The 15,463-nt window shown below is 28.1% G+C and overlaps 1 protein-coding gene across 8 annotated transcripts in view; it reads left to right on the top strand.

Annotated features, from left to right (window-relative positions):
• The window catches only part of LOC136081661 (uncharacterized), a 180,240-nt gene that overhangs the window by 90,771 nt on the left and 74,006 nt on the right, over positions 1-15,463 (top strand). For all 8 annotated transcript variants that reach the window (XM_065799296.1, XM_065799292.1, XM_065799291.1 and 5 more), the window contains 2 exons: positions 6,943-7,152; positions 11,866-11,982. In XM_065799296.1, coding sequence (XP_065655368.1) covers positions 6,943-7,152; positions 11,866-11,982 — 327 coding nt within the window. The remainder of the gene's footprint in view (positions 1-6,942; positions 7,153-11,865; positions 11,983-15,463) is intronic.

Below are 15,463 nucleotides of genomic sequence, written 5' to 3'. Positions count from 1 at the left end.
ATATATATATATATATATACAAAATATATATATATACATATGTACATATACAAAATCATCAGGAGTGAAGGGAGGTAATCCACTGTTATTTAGCGTGGTAACCCTCCCACCAAAATTTGTACAACTATGGCAAATGCAGATGATACTGACACCAATGCAATGATTGCTGTGCAAAATAAGTTACTATGTTTCTTGAAGAATAAATCAGATGTCTTAAGTTTTGACGAAAATGTTCAAATTATATGTGACTTTTACAAGGAAGAGGAAATATTTGATGCTAAAGCCATAGTTATTAAATTACTTCCAGATAAGCGCCTGGTAAAAAGAAGTGGGAATGATAAATGCAAAAAAACTGTTAAGGATATGCTAAAGTTGCTTCTAGACCCAATAAATAAATTACCAAATATTTATGCTATCAATTTATCTTGTCTTCCTCCTGTTGGTACGGAGCACATTGATATCAGTGCATTGCTTCAAGAGGTTACCTATCTCCGATCTGAAGTAAAACAATTTGCAATATTTCAGAATGAAATGAGACATTTAATGAGTGCAATGAGCAATAAAGAATCTTCTAGTACTAAATTCCAAAATGATCCTAGCAGTTCTATTAGCCTTGATGTAATTGATAATACTGAAAGCCCTTCTTCTACTAGTGATAAACCTATTAAATTTACAGGGCGACCACTGATGTCAGATATTGTTAAGAAGTGCGTACATAATCTACCTGTAACCAAAAAAGTTGTCCATACAAAAAAACACATTTTAGGTACATCAGACTCCAACAATAGACTTACATCAATCTCTTTAGATAAACTGCCCAAGCGTAGTATTGATATATTTTTCTCAAGATTAGATCCTTCTACAACAGAAAATGAGGTAATCGATTGCACTTATGATATTTTAAAAATTGATAATGATGACTCTGTAAAGTGTGAAAAATTAAAATCCAAATTTAGTGGTTATTCCTCGTATTATATATCTGTATCTGTAGATTCCTCCCAGTTAAAAAATAAAGTTGTTTGTTTAATGTCTACTGAAGCTTGGCCTAAGGGTCTACTGGTACAAAGATATTTTAAACCCAAAAATGGCGAATAGTAACAGCATATCTTTTTGTACATTTAACTGTCGTTCTTTTAAAAACAGTATTTTTGCAATTAAAGAATTATGTCTTACATACGATTTTGTTTTATTACAAGAGCATTGGTTATTACCTAATGAGCTTGAATTATTAAACAATGTACATCCTGACTTTTATGGTACTGGTATATCAGCAGTAAACATATCATCTGATATATTAATTGGTAGACCCTTTGGAGGGACTGCTATCCTTTATCGAAAAAATTTGGCAAATAATATTACAATCATTAAATCTTTAGAATCCAGAATCACTTGTTTAAAAGTATCTGCCAATATAGGGCCGATTTTGCTAATTAGTGTGTACATGCCAACGAATTATAATGACGAACATTGTCTTCATAATTATATGGATATATGCTCAAAAATAAAATCATTTACACTGGAAACTGATGCTGTGAACATAGTTATTGCTGGCGATTTTAATTTATATAATGGGTCAAGATTCTATGAAGAATTTTCTAATCTTGCTTTAGAAAATAAATTGATTAAATCTGATATAAATCGCCTTGACAATATCTGTACATATGTCAGTGACAATTGTGATATTTCTTCCTGGTTGGACCACATTCTATGCAGTCCAATTATTGATAATCTAATTATATCTATTTCGGTTTTAAACAATGTTATTGCATCAGACCATAAACCATTAGCGTTTCTGATCTCTTGCTCATTAGCAAACTCATCCAAAATATATAATAACAAACCTTATTTTAATATGACAACTAGATCTCCTAACTGGCAAATTTGTGACAAAGCTACCTTAACACGTTATGCAGAAAAAGTAGATTCTTTATTAAAATCCCTACATGTACCCCTCTATCTACTTACTGAAAATATTCCAAATGGCTACAATACAACTCACGGTATTGATTTATTCTATAACAGCATCATAAATACTATGCAATCTTCTGTATCTGATACCATACCTCATTGTAATTTTGAACATAAAAACCATTAATATATTACTCCAGGTTGGAATGACTATGTTAAAGATAAACACGACATTGCAAGAGATGCCTTCAAGCGATGGATTTTTCAAGGAAAGAAGAAACAGGGTGACATTTTTGAAAACATGAAGCGCTCTCGTGCTACTTTTAAATTAGCTCTTAGATATTGTAGACATCATAATGAACAAATTCAAGCCGATTTATGTGCAAAAAATGAACAACACAGACTCGAGAAAGTTCTGGAATAATGTGCGAAAGATTAGTAACAGTAATGCAGCAAACTTTGTTGCTAGTGTTGGAGGTGCCACAGGTGATTGTCTTATTGCTAATATGTGGAAAGAGCACTTTCAGAATTTGTATAATTCAACTAAGAATGAAAAATATTACCTCAGTTTCATAAAGGAAATGGAGTTTTCCACTGAAAACTCTGATATTATTGTGAGTTGCGTTGACATATCCACTGCAGTAAAAACTCAGAAACTAGGAAAAGCACCTGGACCTGATAACCTTTGTATGGAATCTTTTATGTATGGTGGAAGTAGATTGCAGTTTTTTATTAGTATTTTTTTTAATTTATGCATTAAATTTGGTTATTTACCATCCATGTTTTGTGAGGCCACGATTATTCCATTAGTAAAATCTAAAATGACTGATTTAACAGATGTGAACAACTATAGAGCCATAGCTGTGTCCTCTGCTATGTCAAAAATTTTTGAGAGTCTTTTATTGCAGAAAATCAATTTGTACAACATTAATAAAAATGATGCTTACCAATTTGGCTTTAAACAAAATCACTCAACAACATCATGCTCAAACTATTTACAAAAAAAAACTGTGCAATACTACACATCTAGAGGAAGCCATGTATTTGCTTGCTTCATAGACTTTAATAAAGCATTTGACAGTGTCAATTACTGGCTGTTGTTCAAAAAATTATTAGATACTGGTCTGCCCAAAAAACTTGTTTGTTTGCTTGCATTTTGGTACAGTAATCAACAAATGTCTGTTCGATGGCAGAAAACAAAATCAAACAGTTTTGGAATTGGGAATGGGGTTCGTCAAGGTAGTATATTGTCACCACTTCTATTTAACTTTTACATACAAGATTTGATTTCATCAATATCAAATCTTTGTATTGGGTGTAATATAGGTGGTATATTCATGAATGTATTGGCCTATGCTGATGATATGATTCTAATTGCACCTTCTTGATTTTCTCTTCAAAAACTAATTAGCTTTACAAATAAGAAATCTTCCTTAATTAACATGTCCTTTAATACCAAGAAAACTGTATGTATGGTGTTTAACCCAATTCAAAAATCAAAAGTTATATCAAACTCCTTCCCAGAATTATGCGTGTCAGGATGTGAAATTGCTTTTGTTGAATCTTTTAAATACCTTGGTCATATAATTAAAAATGACCTTACCAATGATCTTGATATAATCAAAGAGGTGAAGGGCCTTTACACACGTACAAATATCTTAATTAGACGCTTTCATTATTGCTCTACCAGAGTGAAGGTTAAACTGTTTAAAGCATATTGCATTTATTTACATGGTGTTCCTTTGTGGCAAAATTATTATGATAAAACAATGGCACGCCTTCAGTATTGCTACAACAAATGTGCTAAAATGTTTTTCGGATACAACAAATATGATAGTATATCTTACATGCTTTTAGAGTTCATATTACCATCTTTTCATACAATTATCTTAAACTATAAACATGCTTTTCGTAAATGTTGATGGCTTGTACCTTGGTGAATCACTCTATGCATTCAGTTAATCAAAGTTTAAAATAATACATTTCTTTTAAAAAAACTATGGACCTGGCACCTAATTTGTACATGTCTGTTGTCTGAAATATATTTTATTTATTTATTTATTATATATATATATATATATATATATATATATATATATATATATATATATATATATATATATATATTTCTGCATTTGTAATGAACTTATACCGAGTATATTATTTTAACATATTTCTGATTATGTTCAACAAATATAATTAGATCTGCATGTTCCATAAAATTTGAATGTGTTTTTAGTTCATTAAAGTATAATTTATTATTTTATATGCATAAACATAATTATTCAAAAAAGGAACAAAATCTTTGTTTATTTTGTTTAACTAAAAAAAGAACACATTTTGTTTTTTAATTATGTTTAAATTAAACTTGACAAAATAAAAAAAAATAAAAAAATGACTAAAATAAATTATGGCTTATCAAATTACATATAATTAAGAAAGTGCAACATGTACTGCAGATATATTGCTTAAGGTCCAAATAACTACCATTAGCAGACGCTCTGCTAATGGTAGTTGTTTGGATCATAAACAAACTCTTATTTTCAAATGGGTATGTTTAATTTATTAGTAACAGCTTTAAAAAAACATTTGATAAAGTCTCTTATCTAACTGTTCTTTTATTACCTAAAAATGAATTTCAATTATTGGACACTGTTTTAAAATGAATTAGATTGTAGTTATTTCACTATTCTTAAAAGGTCATTAGTTTTGGTGTCTCTCCGACTTGAAACCCCTGGACTAATACCACTAGTAGAGTTATAAAAAAGATCTGTGCTCGGATCATTTCTCTTCACCATTATTGTCAACAGTATGCCAGTCCTTTGAACAATCTAGAAGTCTCTTGATAATTCACACCTTGATAATTCAAACTCTTGATAATTCACAGGAAGAAGTTAATGGTTTGCTAAAATGGTCATTAAGTGCTAAAATTCATGCCAATGACGCAAAAACTCAATTGATTGATCTTTCCTTAGAAGGTTCCAAGGTTTTGCTAATATTTGCTGCAGGCAGTAAAGTTCGAAACCCAACTATACTCAGACTCCTTGGTGTGACATTACAAAATGACCTTATGTGAAAATGCTGTTCAAATCAACCCTCAAAGTGTCTTAAAGACAACTGATAAATCAAAAAAGTTGCAAAATTGAATGTTCATTTTCTTCAAACATTGTTTTTAGTTAGACCTCAATCCTGATTTCTCAAGAATTTGCTGTAACATCTGGACTCAATTAATAAAATCATTTGCGGGTTTTTGTAAATTTTCATAAATACCTAGATATTGTATTTTGTTACAAAGTAAAAAATAATAATATTTGACTAGTAGAAAAAAGACAAACATAGTTAGTCTTTTTTCTACTAAGTAAAAAAGTTTTTTAATAAGTTAAAAAGAACCTTGAAATAATTTTGTATTTTGCTTGCAATTCAGTTGAATGAAAGCAGAGTCCTCTTGCCCCAAAAATAAACATAAATAAACTTCTCAAATATTTATAATTTTTTAAAAAGGATTTATTATTTGCATATAATCAGCTTAGCTTTGCAGTGTGCTCTTTTTCAGATGAAATAGAGTTATGGTATAAAGTTTTACAAACATGCTGAAACATTTCTTGCAAATATTACACTTTTTGTCAAGATCTAATAATCTATTATCTAATAATTCACAGTGAGTCCACTGTATTGTTATTATTAATATTAGTGACATACCAATTGCACATTTGTGACTAATGCTAATACAGATATTGATACCAAATTAAACAATTTTTCTCCAAAATTAAAAGCGCATCTATAAAAGATTTTTAACAGAAACACCATTAAAATTAGCTATTCATGTATGCCAAACATCAGTCAGTCATTAATTCGCATATTCAAAATATTTTATTCAATCATAAAAAAACAGCAACAATAATCTGCAACTGCATCAATAAATCTACCTGCATTATGAACAACCAGTGTCTAAGTAAGATTATTTTATATCAAGCTACTGTTTCATCCAATAAACCAGATTACACAAAAAAAGTTTATATTGGTATTAGTGAAACCCCTTTCAAGTTAAGGTATGCAAACCATTTAAAATCTTTTAATTTAATTAAGTACAGAAATGATCAGATTTATCTAAAGAAATTTGGAAACTTAAAGAAGAAAACTTTTCGTTTTTTACTAATTGGAAAATTATCAATTGCTGCCAAACATATAATCCTACGTCCAAAATTTGCAACCTTTGTCTTAATGAAAAGTTTTATATTTTAATGCATACAGGGGAAAATCTGTTGAACAAAAGGAACGAGTTGGTTTCAAATTGTAGACATAAAAAAAAATTCCTTCTTTTGTTTTATGATACTGATGATTAGCTGATTTATATGTAATTTTTATTTGACAATTTCTTTTTTTATCTCCCTAGAGACATCAGATGTCGCTCCACATTATTTTGTAATTTTATTAACGTTCTTTTGTTTGTTTTTGATATAGTGCATGACTGATGATTGCCATATAGGCATGAAAGTTATAGTTCCATGATAAGTTGTTTTATCTCTATGTAAATAAATATATAATATATATAAATATATATGTAAGTATGTATAAATATATACACACACAGAGACACACACGTGTGTGTATATATATATATATATATATATATATATATATATATATATATATATATATATATATATATATATATATATATATATATATATATATATATATATATATATATATATATATATATATATATTTATGTATATATATGTATGTATGTGTATATATATGTATGTATGTGTATATATATATGTAAGTATGTGTATATATATATGTATATACACACACAGACACACATGCATACACACACACACTAGATTTATTTTCTGATATTGTGACAATTCTATGACATAGTTTTGAAATAATTTACTAATATTAGATTTTAAATTACTTATTATAAAAGTTCTATAATGCTTTAACAAAATAAAATGTAATTAAATGAAGCTTTTGTTTATGACTTATTATTTGTTGAAGATGTTTTCTTTATACCTATCTTTTCAGGAAATTGAAAGAAAAATGCATGGAATACTGATAGCACCAAAAATGTTTATGTCAGTTTCTGAAAAAGTGATAATTAAAATCCTCAATGAATTTAAAATAGATAATAAGGAAAAGTTAGAGGTGGTTGTTGATCTTATATTTGAGAAAGCAGTTAGCAATCTTATTTTTAGTTTTGAGTATGCCAACTTATGTCATTGCATAATTGACTGTGTATGTTTTTATATCTTAATTTTCAATTAATTTATTTTATTTTAATTTTACCAACTATACAAAAAGTGTCTCATTCTATTTATTTTAATGAAGTTATTTAAACAAATTTATATAATTGTAAGTATTTATATAATTTTTCTAGAAGAAATTTTTCAGGAATGTTCAAATCCTTTAAGGTGTATTGAAGAGTTAGTTATAAAAAAACCTTTTGAAAAGGTTTTTTTTATTGTTTTATGTATTACGCTCATATACGAAATATTTTATCATGCATTATATTTAGGGATTTTTTGAAATCCCTAAATATAATGCATGAAACTTTAATATATATATATATATATATATATATATATATATATATATATATATATATATATATATATATATATATATATATATATATATATATATATATATATATATATATATATATATATATATATATATGAATATATATATATATATACATACATACACACACTATAGCATATTTATGTGAGACCCAAAATTTGGTCAACTCAATGCCAAATTGTCTAGTTGAGGCCATCAAGACCTAAGGAGACTCCCCTTTTTACTAATTTCCATGGAATATGATCAATTTGGCATTATTTTTGACCTGTACAATTATTTTTTTTGCAGTCAGTTATATGCAACAACAGATCAATTGTTTAAAATTCAGTAGGTATGAAAAGCAATTAATTCACCAATTGACAAATAAATTCCTAAAATAATACTTGATAAGATATCTAAAAAAAAAATTTTTTTTAATTTTAATGAAAAACTCATTTTTTGATACAATGTTTAAAATTATGATTTTTATTCAACTGTACGATTATTTTTTTTTGCATACTGTGAATATATATACACATAAATGAATATAAAATAATTTAATTTAAAGTTAAATAAAGTATGGGTTTACGTTAATGTTAGGGTTTTGGTTTTTTTTCTTGTTGATAACATTGCAAAGTTAATTTTACTAACTTTGTTTATTAGATAAGTTTGCTGAAATATTTAGTTCAGAGGTGGATTGGATTATGTTGTTGTCTTCGTGTGTATAGTTGACAAATCAAAAGTTAAATAGGGTTAAATGTAGGTAGCATAAAATATTTTAATTGAAGTTTGGATAAAGTTTAAGGATTTTTGTAGTATTTGTTTTCTATACTAGGGATTTACCGGTAATTTACTGGTATACTGGTATTTTAATTTGTCTATGCAGAATATGAAATAGTTTCAATTTGCCTGTAGATGAAATAGTCAGTCAATTTACAAACTCTTACATACATTGACAGACTTAAATAAGTAGAACATATATACGGGACTTACATACATGAGCTGACTATACCGCTATACCAACTAAGAGTTTTGGTTTGGGCAGACAATCTATCAGTTTAAAAAAAAATCTTCTTCATGTTTTTAAACTTTTTAAATAAAAATTTAATGTGAAAATTTAAAGATAAACAAGCCATGTTAAGAGTGATGCCAAAAAGGATTTCTTTTTCTAGGCAAACCTATGTGAAACAAACTCTGACTTAAATTACCCCTGCCTTGGGCTCTTGCTTAAGTTAAGACTATAGATGGTGCCTTAATAAAAATACTTATCTTGGGCTAATGTTAACTGTATACAGATACTGCCTCTAGGACAAAGACTTAATTAGCAAACAAAATAATTCTGTTGACCAGTCTTGAACCACTTCATCATCGAATAGGCAGGTATATATGTAACCTGTATTACATTGTTTCCCACCTAGGATGATAAATGCTCAATCTTTGTTATCTCCTAATGAAGGTACAGCTTTAAAACTCAGTTTAATGGTTCTGAGGCAGCTTGCTGGTAGCAAGCTAAGTAGTAAGGTTTCCCAAACTCTGTGGTAGCTCTTAGAGAAGATGATTTCATCAACAGCAGTAAAATATCAGACTATTAAAAGTAGGACTGAGTCAAGTTCTTTTTAACTTAAATCATGACCAAAAAATCCAAAAATATTAAACATAATAATACTGTCGCCACCATCTAACTGTTTTAATCTATCTTTTACAAATGTTTGTGGAATTTTAAGTAGCTTTTTTATCAGCTGAATCTTGCATCTTTGAAAATTCACCAGACTTACTTGCTATTTGCCAGACTAATTTGAATTCAGCTGTTTCATCATGGGATCTCAGTGCTGATGGCTGCTATCCTTTGATTCATAAAGACTCCAATAGTCACATATTTAGCTATGGCTTATGTGTTAAATTACCTAAAGCGTATATTATGGAATCCTTTGACTATTCTTTCATGTGCTTTCGTTTGTTTCTTTTTACTTTTTATTTAGCACCGCTTCACTCAATCAACTTCCTTTTTGTTCTTTATTATTCTCTTTCTTCTCAAGACAGCCCTTTCTCCTTACCCCTCAGCCAATATTGTTGCTATTGGTGATTTAAATGTTCATCACACAGAATGGCTTGACACTAACACCATTGACCCTGCTTGCGCTAATGCTCATAACTTCTGAATTTCCTCATCTCTAACTTAGACAGTTAACTTTGTGACTCCAGACAAACCCTAATCACTTACTTTTACTCTTTGATATGTATCTTGTCTCTGATCTTAGCTTTTGTTCAGTTTCTCCTTGTTTTCTTTTAGGTGGTCTAGGCAATGTTTTTTTCTAAATCTTTTTTAAATCTACTTGTACTTCTTTAGACTCACTCCATCATCGCACTAATTATTATTATCCTGGGACTTTTTTTGTGATGGTTCTTGGGCTAATGTCTTTCATCTTTTTACTATTGAAATAAATCTATGTAATATGATGCTGTCCAATGTGGAACTTCGTTATTATCAATTTACTAAAACTTGTATCTTATCTCAGACATACGGTTCTATAAACTTTTTAAAAGTTTTCAGCAGTCTGTCTAACAAAAGTAAGTCAACCATTCCTTCTTTAATTCTTAGGTCTGATTTCATTACCTCTCCCAAGGATAAAGCTGAACTATTTGCAAAGAACTTTTCTATTAATTCAACTTTTTAATCAAATGGCTGCACTCTTCCTGCCATTCCAGTTATCACTCCAGCTTACTTTGCTAAAGTCATTTCTTCGTTAAACTCTTTTACGGCTGGTGGACATTATTCCTGTCATAGTCTTATAAAAGTATTCTCAAGAACTCTTTTTGATTCCAATTAATTTATTACAAAAGTGCTTAACTGAATCTTGTTTTCCTGCTTGTTGGAAAATGGAATCTGTGGTTACAATTTTTAAAAACTCTGGAGAAAATTATTCTGAAGTATAACTATTGTTTGATCAGCCTATTAGATAAGATCTCTTATTAACATTAAGTCTGTAATCAACTAATTTCTAACATCTTATCTTGAGTCTAATAACTCTCTGACAATCAATACGGATTTCTATCTTCTCATTCTATGGCTGACTTGTTGATTGCTGTAACTGAGAGATTTTATTGTGCATTAGTTGGAGACAACAAGACAAAAATCTATTGCTTTTGACTAATCAAAAACTTTTGATAAAATTTGGAATGCTAGCCTTCTCCATAAGCATGCTTCATAGTGTGTCTAAGAAAGTTGTTGTGACTATTAAATCATTTCTTCCTAACTGCAGCATTTAAGTCATTTCCAATAGTTTCAGGCATACTGCAAGGTTCTATCCTTGGTCCTATATTATTCTTTATCTACATTAATAATCTCCCTAACAATTTTACATCTATAGTGGCTCTATTTGCTGATGACTCAACTTTATACTCCTTCTCTATGAAATGTCTTTACTTTTTGATTGCTTAAAACTGGCAGCTGATCTTGAATCTGATCTCTCTTCTGTAACAGTATGGGACTTGCAGTGGCTTGTGAATTTTAACTCCAACAAAACTTAGTTGTTTACTGCAAACAACTATTGCAATAATGTTGAATCTTTTATATTAATGGTTGGCAAACTTCTCACTACTTTATGTCTTCTTGGATTATCATTTACTACTGACCTCTAATGGAAAATATTTATACAATCCATTGCAAATTTTGTTTCTGTTAAAGTTGTTTTTCTTTAATGTGTTTGCCACTTCTGATTCTCGACAAATCTCTTATTTGTTCCTGTGGTGAACAAATAAGAGATTGTAAACCATGATGGGTTGTTTCTTCTAATGGTGCTCTTTATCTTCTAGATATAGGTCCAAACGCTCTTTGCAAATGTTAGTTAGATCCACTCTATCTGCCAAGCTTAAACTAATCTCCTGTCGTCATAAGGTTGCATCTCTTTTCTTTTTCTACAAATACTTTGAAAATAATCATGGTCTTTGCTCAAAGAAGCTATTATCTTCAGTTTAATCAACCAAAAAACATTCTTGCATTATGCGCTTATCAACAAGTTCACAGTTTTTGCTGTGACTGTTCTTAATGCTCTAAAAAATTTATCTAGTTTTTTGTCTTGCTGATCAATGCCTTGAAACTCTTCATGTTTTTCTGAATAATGAAACCTACAACTCTTTAAGTCCTTTTTCAACCATTTCTTTTGCTCTTTAACAATATTATTTAACTGTTACTGCGTCAAATCAGTCATTATTATATTAAAATCAGAAAAGCCAAACACTCAAACCCCTTCTAAAATTTGTGCAGCATGGTTATATAAATATATTAAGTTTTTTTTAATCTTTATCATTATTAAGGGATACCCTAATAATGATAACAATAAAAATATTTTATATTTTTTTTACAAATATATTTTTAATGTATTTTAGTTGAAGAAACCTGTGACTGATTTAACATCTAATGAAGAAGTTATGTTCAGTCGAGTTCTTTTAAATAAATGTCAGGCAGAACTTGAAATTTTGTTAGACAAAAGTAGTATAATCAATGTAAGTATTTCATTATTACTTTTATGATTTATTAAAATTATTGAGCATGTTTTTATTTTTGTTTTTTTATGTCCCTAATAATGTTATTAAATATGATAGAGCAAAAAAAAAAAACAGGTCAGGATTAGGATCAACATGATTATTCTGCTACTGATAACATATAGTCCTTTACAACCTGGCTCATGCTCTGCTGCATTGTAGGGTTTGCTTTTTTAGGCAAAAGCTAAGAAAAGTTAACTCTGGCTTATAATACCCTCTTATGGCTCCTGGTTTAGCAAAGACTAGAGGTGTCTCAATAAAAATTCTTGTTTTAGGCAGATTTTAACTGCATCCGACTGCTGTCTTGTAAAAAGCCTTCTTTTGAAAGTGCTTAGGGGTACACATAAAGTTCTGTTGATTAGTCTTGTTATTTATCCTTCTTTATCTAATACACTGGGTAAATGTAAACTTACATTACATTGTTATCTGCCTAGGATGATAAGTTTTTGGATGAAGTTTTTTGCATGCGTCAGAGTAGCTGCTATGCAACTCTGTTATTTTCTAATGAGAGTACAGCTCTAAAGTTTAATGTTTTGAGGCTGGCTGGAAGTAAGGTTTCCTAAACCCTGTGGAAGAATTATTTGTTTTTTTCCCCTACTATAGTTGCTGCTAAAGTGAGCAAATGAGCTCATTCATCATCATTTGCTCGATCAACCAAAACTCAATCTTACTTGTCGTTCAGCAAGATTTCCTTTTGTTCATTAGTTTCTTTTTTGAACATCTTTGGAATTCTCTTCATTTTTTTCTGACTTGTACAGTTTTTTGACTCGTAAAGTTTTTTTTAAATCTTTTTAAATTTTTTGCTCTTAAACTCTCTTCTTAGTTTTCTACTACCCAAAAGCTTTTTGTAAAACATCTTTATGTCTAACTTCATAGAAATTCCATGTATACTGCAAATCTTATCAAAAGTTTTTTTTTTCTGACACTACTTATCTTAATGTGATAAATAAAGTAAACTCTTTTTTCTTATGTTCTTCTGATCATTTTCACTGGATTTCTTTTTTTTCATTCAATGACTGCAACAACAACAACAAGATATTTATTTTCCTCAAAATTTACAATCATCTAATTACAATAATATATTAATAACAATAATGTTATTAATAATAATAACAGTAATAATAAGAAGAAGAATAAGAATATCTATATTATTATAAATAATAAAATCAAAATATCATTATTAAGAATAAATATAAATAAGTAATTGACAAGGAAGGAGTCACTCATGCTGAAACCTGATCAAAGGCGTGACACCAAATAATTATGTTAATAATATTAATTTAAATAATAGTAATAATAATAACAATAATAACTTTATTCATTAATAGAGCAAAAGTAACATCAAAAGTATTTATTTCAATTAAAATAATAGTAATAAAAATAGCAGTAATGAGAAAATAAATAATAATGACAAAGACAATAAAGTTTCTATAAAAATAGTACAAAGGAAAAGGAAAATAAGAAAACTTAAAGAAGTTAATAATGATAAAAATATTAAAATAAAGTTTTTTTTAAAATTTGTTTAAATTTATTTTATTTTAAATAAAGAAATGAAGATAAATTATTTTTAAGTTTTAATTTTAAGCTAGTATGTGTCATGTGATTTTCTGTTAATTTAGTGTTGCATGTAGCTTTGTTAGCTTTTTATTTTGTATTGTTTAAAAATAATAATAATAAAAAAAAGTATTTTCTGGGATGTAATTGAAGCCACTTTTTTCTAGTTAAAATCATCAAAACAACATTAAAATATTTTGAAACAAAAGAAAAATAGAAATAGTATATAATAATTTATAAAAAATTATTTAATTTCTTTTAATTATTTGTATATACTTTATTATATCAACATTATCTAAAAAACTAACGTTTCTTCAGTACAATCAACAGGTTCAGGAATAAAATCCAAGTGCGCTCTTACATCAAATCTAAAAAAAAATTTTTATCCTAACAAAGAATTTTTTCTTCATCTTAAAATGTAATTTTAAACAATCAAAAATGTTTAAAAACTTGATTAGTAATGTATAGTCAAGATTTTTTTAATATTTAAGGTAATACTTTTTCTTTCTGCAACACTATGATTATAAATTTCCAAATAACTTCATAAATAAATAAACTTTTGAAGTTTTAGTAAATATTGTTTTTAACTTTTTAGTTTCTTAGTTATATAGCATAATAATGGTTTTTCGATAAATATACTCATCTTAGGTTGTAAACTGCATTTGGTAATTTTTTTTTGTAGAAACTTCTTTTTGGGTGTAAATATTTGGATTTACATAAGAATTAATATAACCTTGGTCACACCTAACCTTGGTCAAGACTATGTTATTCAGCATATGTTACTCAACAAGGGTTGATCGGCTCCATAGTTTATTACTTAAAACGCAAATTACTAACTATGTTTGTTTAATAATTTTGTTTTTCATAATTTAAATCATGGCTATAATATTAAAAAATGTTAAATAAAAAGCCATTGTCGAGCCATTGTTACTTTTCTTCAAAATTTCACCAGACCTATTTGCTCCTTGGGTGTATATAAATTTATAAATTTATTGTTAAATATTTTAATTACCCAAGCTCAATTCTTCTCAAACACTTCCACAATTCAGTGCTTCTCGTTTAAATATTTCTGTTAGAGTTTTGCAAATGCATTTTTGAGAATTCTTTTCAATACTCCTTATACTATTTAACAAGCTCAACTGAATCTTATTTTCCTACTGGAAGGAATCTATTTTTTATTTCTATTTTAATAAACACGAACATAAAAATCCTACTAAACCATATAAACTGCCTTTGCAAATTTTGGTATATTTGGAAGATGCACTAAAGAGTTTCAATAAATAACCATGAAGTTCTAGACTTAAGCCCACGGCAAAAATATTGAGGTTAAACACTAATGTGAATCAGATGCACTACCTAGAAGGTAAGATCAGCTCCAAAAGTATCAAGCATTTCTTTTTATGAAACAAGATTTCTATTACTCTTCTAACTATCATTCAACCTGTTATTAGCATGTTCTGTTATTATTTGCATGATTATTGTAACATAAATTAACGACCTTTGTTCACATTGCACACCAATCTTTTTGTTCTTTATAGTTATCTTTCTTCCCTTTTCGACTTATTAAAATTATGTTCAAATTGACCAAGCTCTATCTGCCAATATTGCTGTCTGATGACTCATCATACTGAATGGTTAGACTCTAATTTATTTTATGTTTGTTTTAAGTTAACACTCGAAAAGTTTTATCAAAAAGCTTTTAGTAAAGTCTGTTATGCTAATATTATTCATAAGCTTTCTTTATATTGCTTTTCTTGATTAAGAAGTACTTCCTTATACTTACTTAAAAGTATACTCAAAAACCTTTATTTAGTCAAATTTTTTCCTTTTATGTAAATGATTCAGAATTAAATTTTGTCTTCATGTTTTTTTGACTAATACAACTTAT

This window comes from Hydra vulgaris, chromosome 06 (assembly GCF_038396675.1).
Source record: "Hydra vulgaris chromosome 06, alternate assembly HydraT2T_AEP".
NCBI classification, from domain to species: Eukaryota; Metazoa; Cnidaria; class Hydrozoa; order Anthoathecata; family Hydridae; genus Hydra; species Hydra vulgaris.
The sequence above is the reverse complement of the archived record's forward strand: the minus strand, read 5'-3'. Positions and strand labels throughout refer to the sequence as shown.